The sequence below is a fragment of the Buceros rhinoceros genome, unplaced genomic scaffold (assembly GCF_000710305.1).
Source record: "Buceros rhinoceros silvestris isolate BGI_N320 unplaced genomic scaffold, ASM71030v1 scaffold31416, whole genome shotgun sequence".
Taxonomy (NCBI): Eukaryota; Metazoa; Chordata; class Aves; order Bucerotiformes; family Bucerotidae; genus Buceros; species Buceros rhinoceros.
The window spans coordinates 2,712-2,991 of record NW_010416263.1 but is presented as its reverse complement, the minus strand read 5'-3'; the positions used below and the strand labels follow the sequence as shown (position 1 = coordinate 2,991).

At 62.5% G+C, this 280-nt stretch overlaps 1 protein-coding gene across 1 annotated transcript in view; it reads left to right on the top strand.

Annotated features, from left to right (window-relative positions):
* ST6GALNAC2 (ST6 (alpha-N-acetyl-neuraminyl-2,3-beta-galactosyl-1,3)-N-acetylgalactosaminide alpha-2,6-sialyltransferase 2) overlaps positions 1-280 on the top strand; it is a gene marked incomplete at its 5' end in the record, with an annotated part of 2,064 nt that overhangs the window by 334 nt on the left and 1,450 nt on the right. Inside the window, one exon of the mRNA XM_010137757.1 lies at positions 131-234. Coding sequence (XP_010136059.1) covers positions 131-234 — 104 coding nt within the window. The remainder of the gene's footprint in view (positions 1-130; positions 235-280) is intronic.

Genomic DNA, 280 nt, shown 5'->3' with positions numbered 1-280 from the left:
AAGGAGTACGGCTTCACCCAGGTACCCCAGGCCAAGGTGAGACCCCGAGGGCTTGTCGGGGAGGTGCCCCCAAATTGTCCCTTGCGGTTGGATTTGCCCCCCAAGCGCCACGGCTGTGTCCCTGCTGCAGGACCTGAGGTACATCTTCATCCCCTCGGATGTCCGTGACTACGTCATGCTGAAGTCGGCCATCCAGGGCAGCCCAGTCCCCGAAGGCTCAGACAAGGGGGCCAAGTGAGTAGCCCCCTACGATGACCCCACGACCTTTGGCGATGCACAC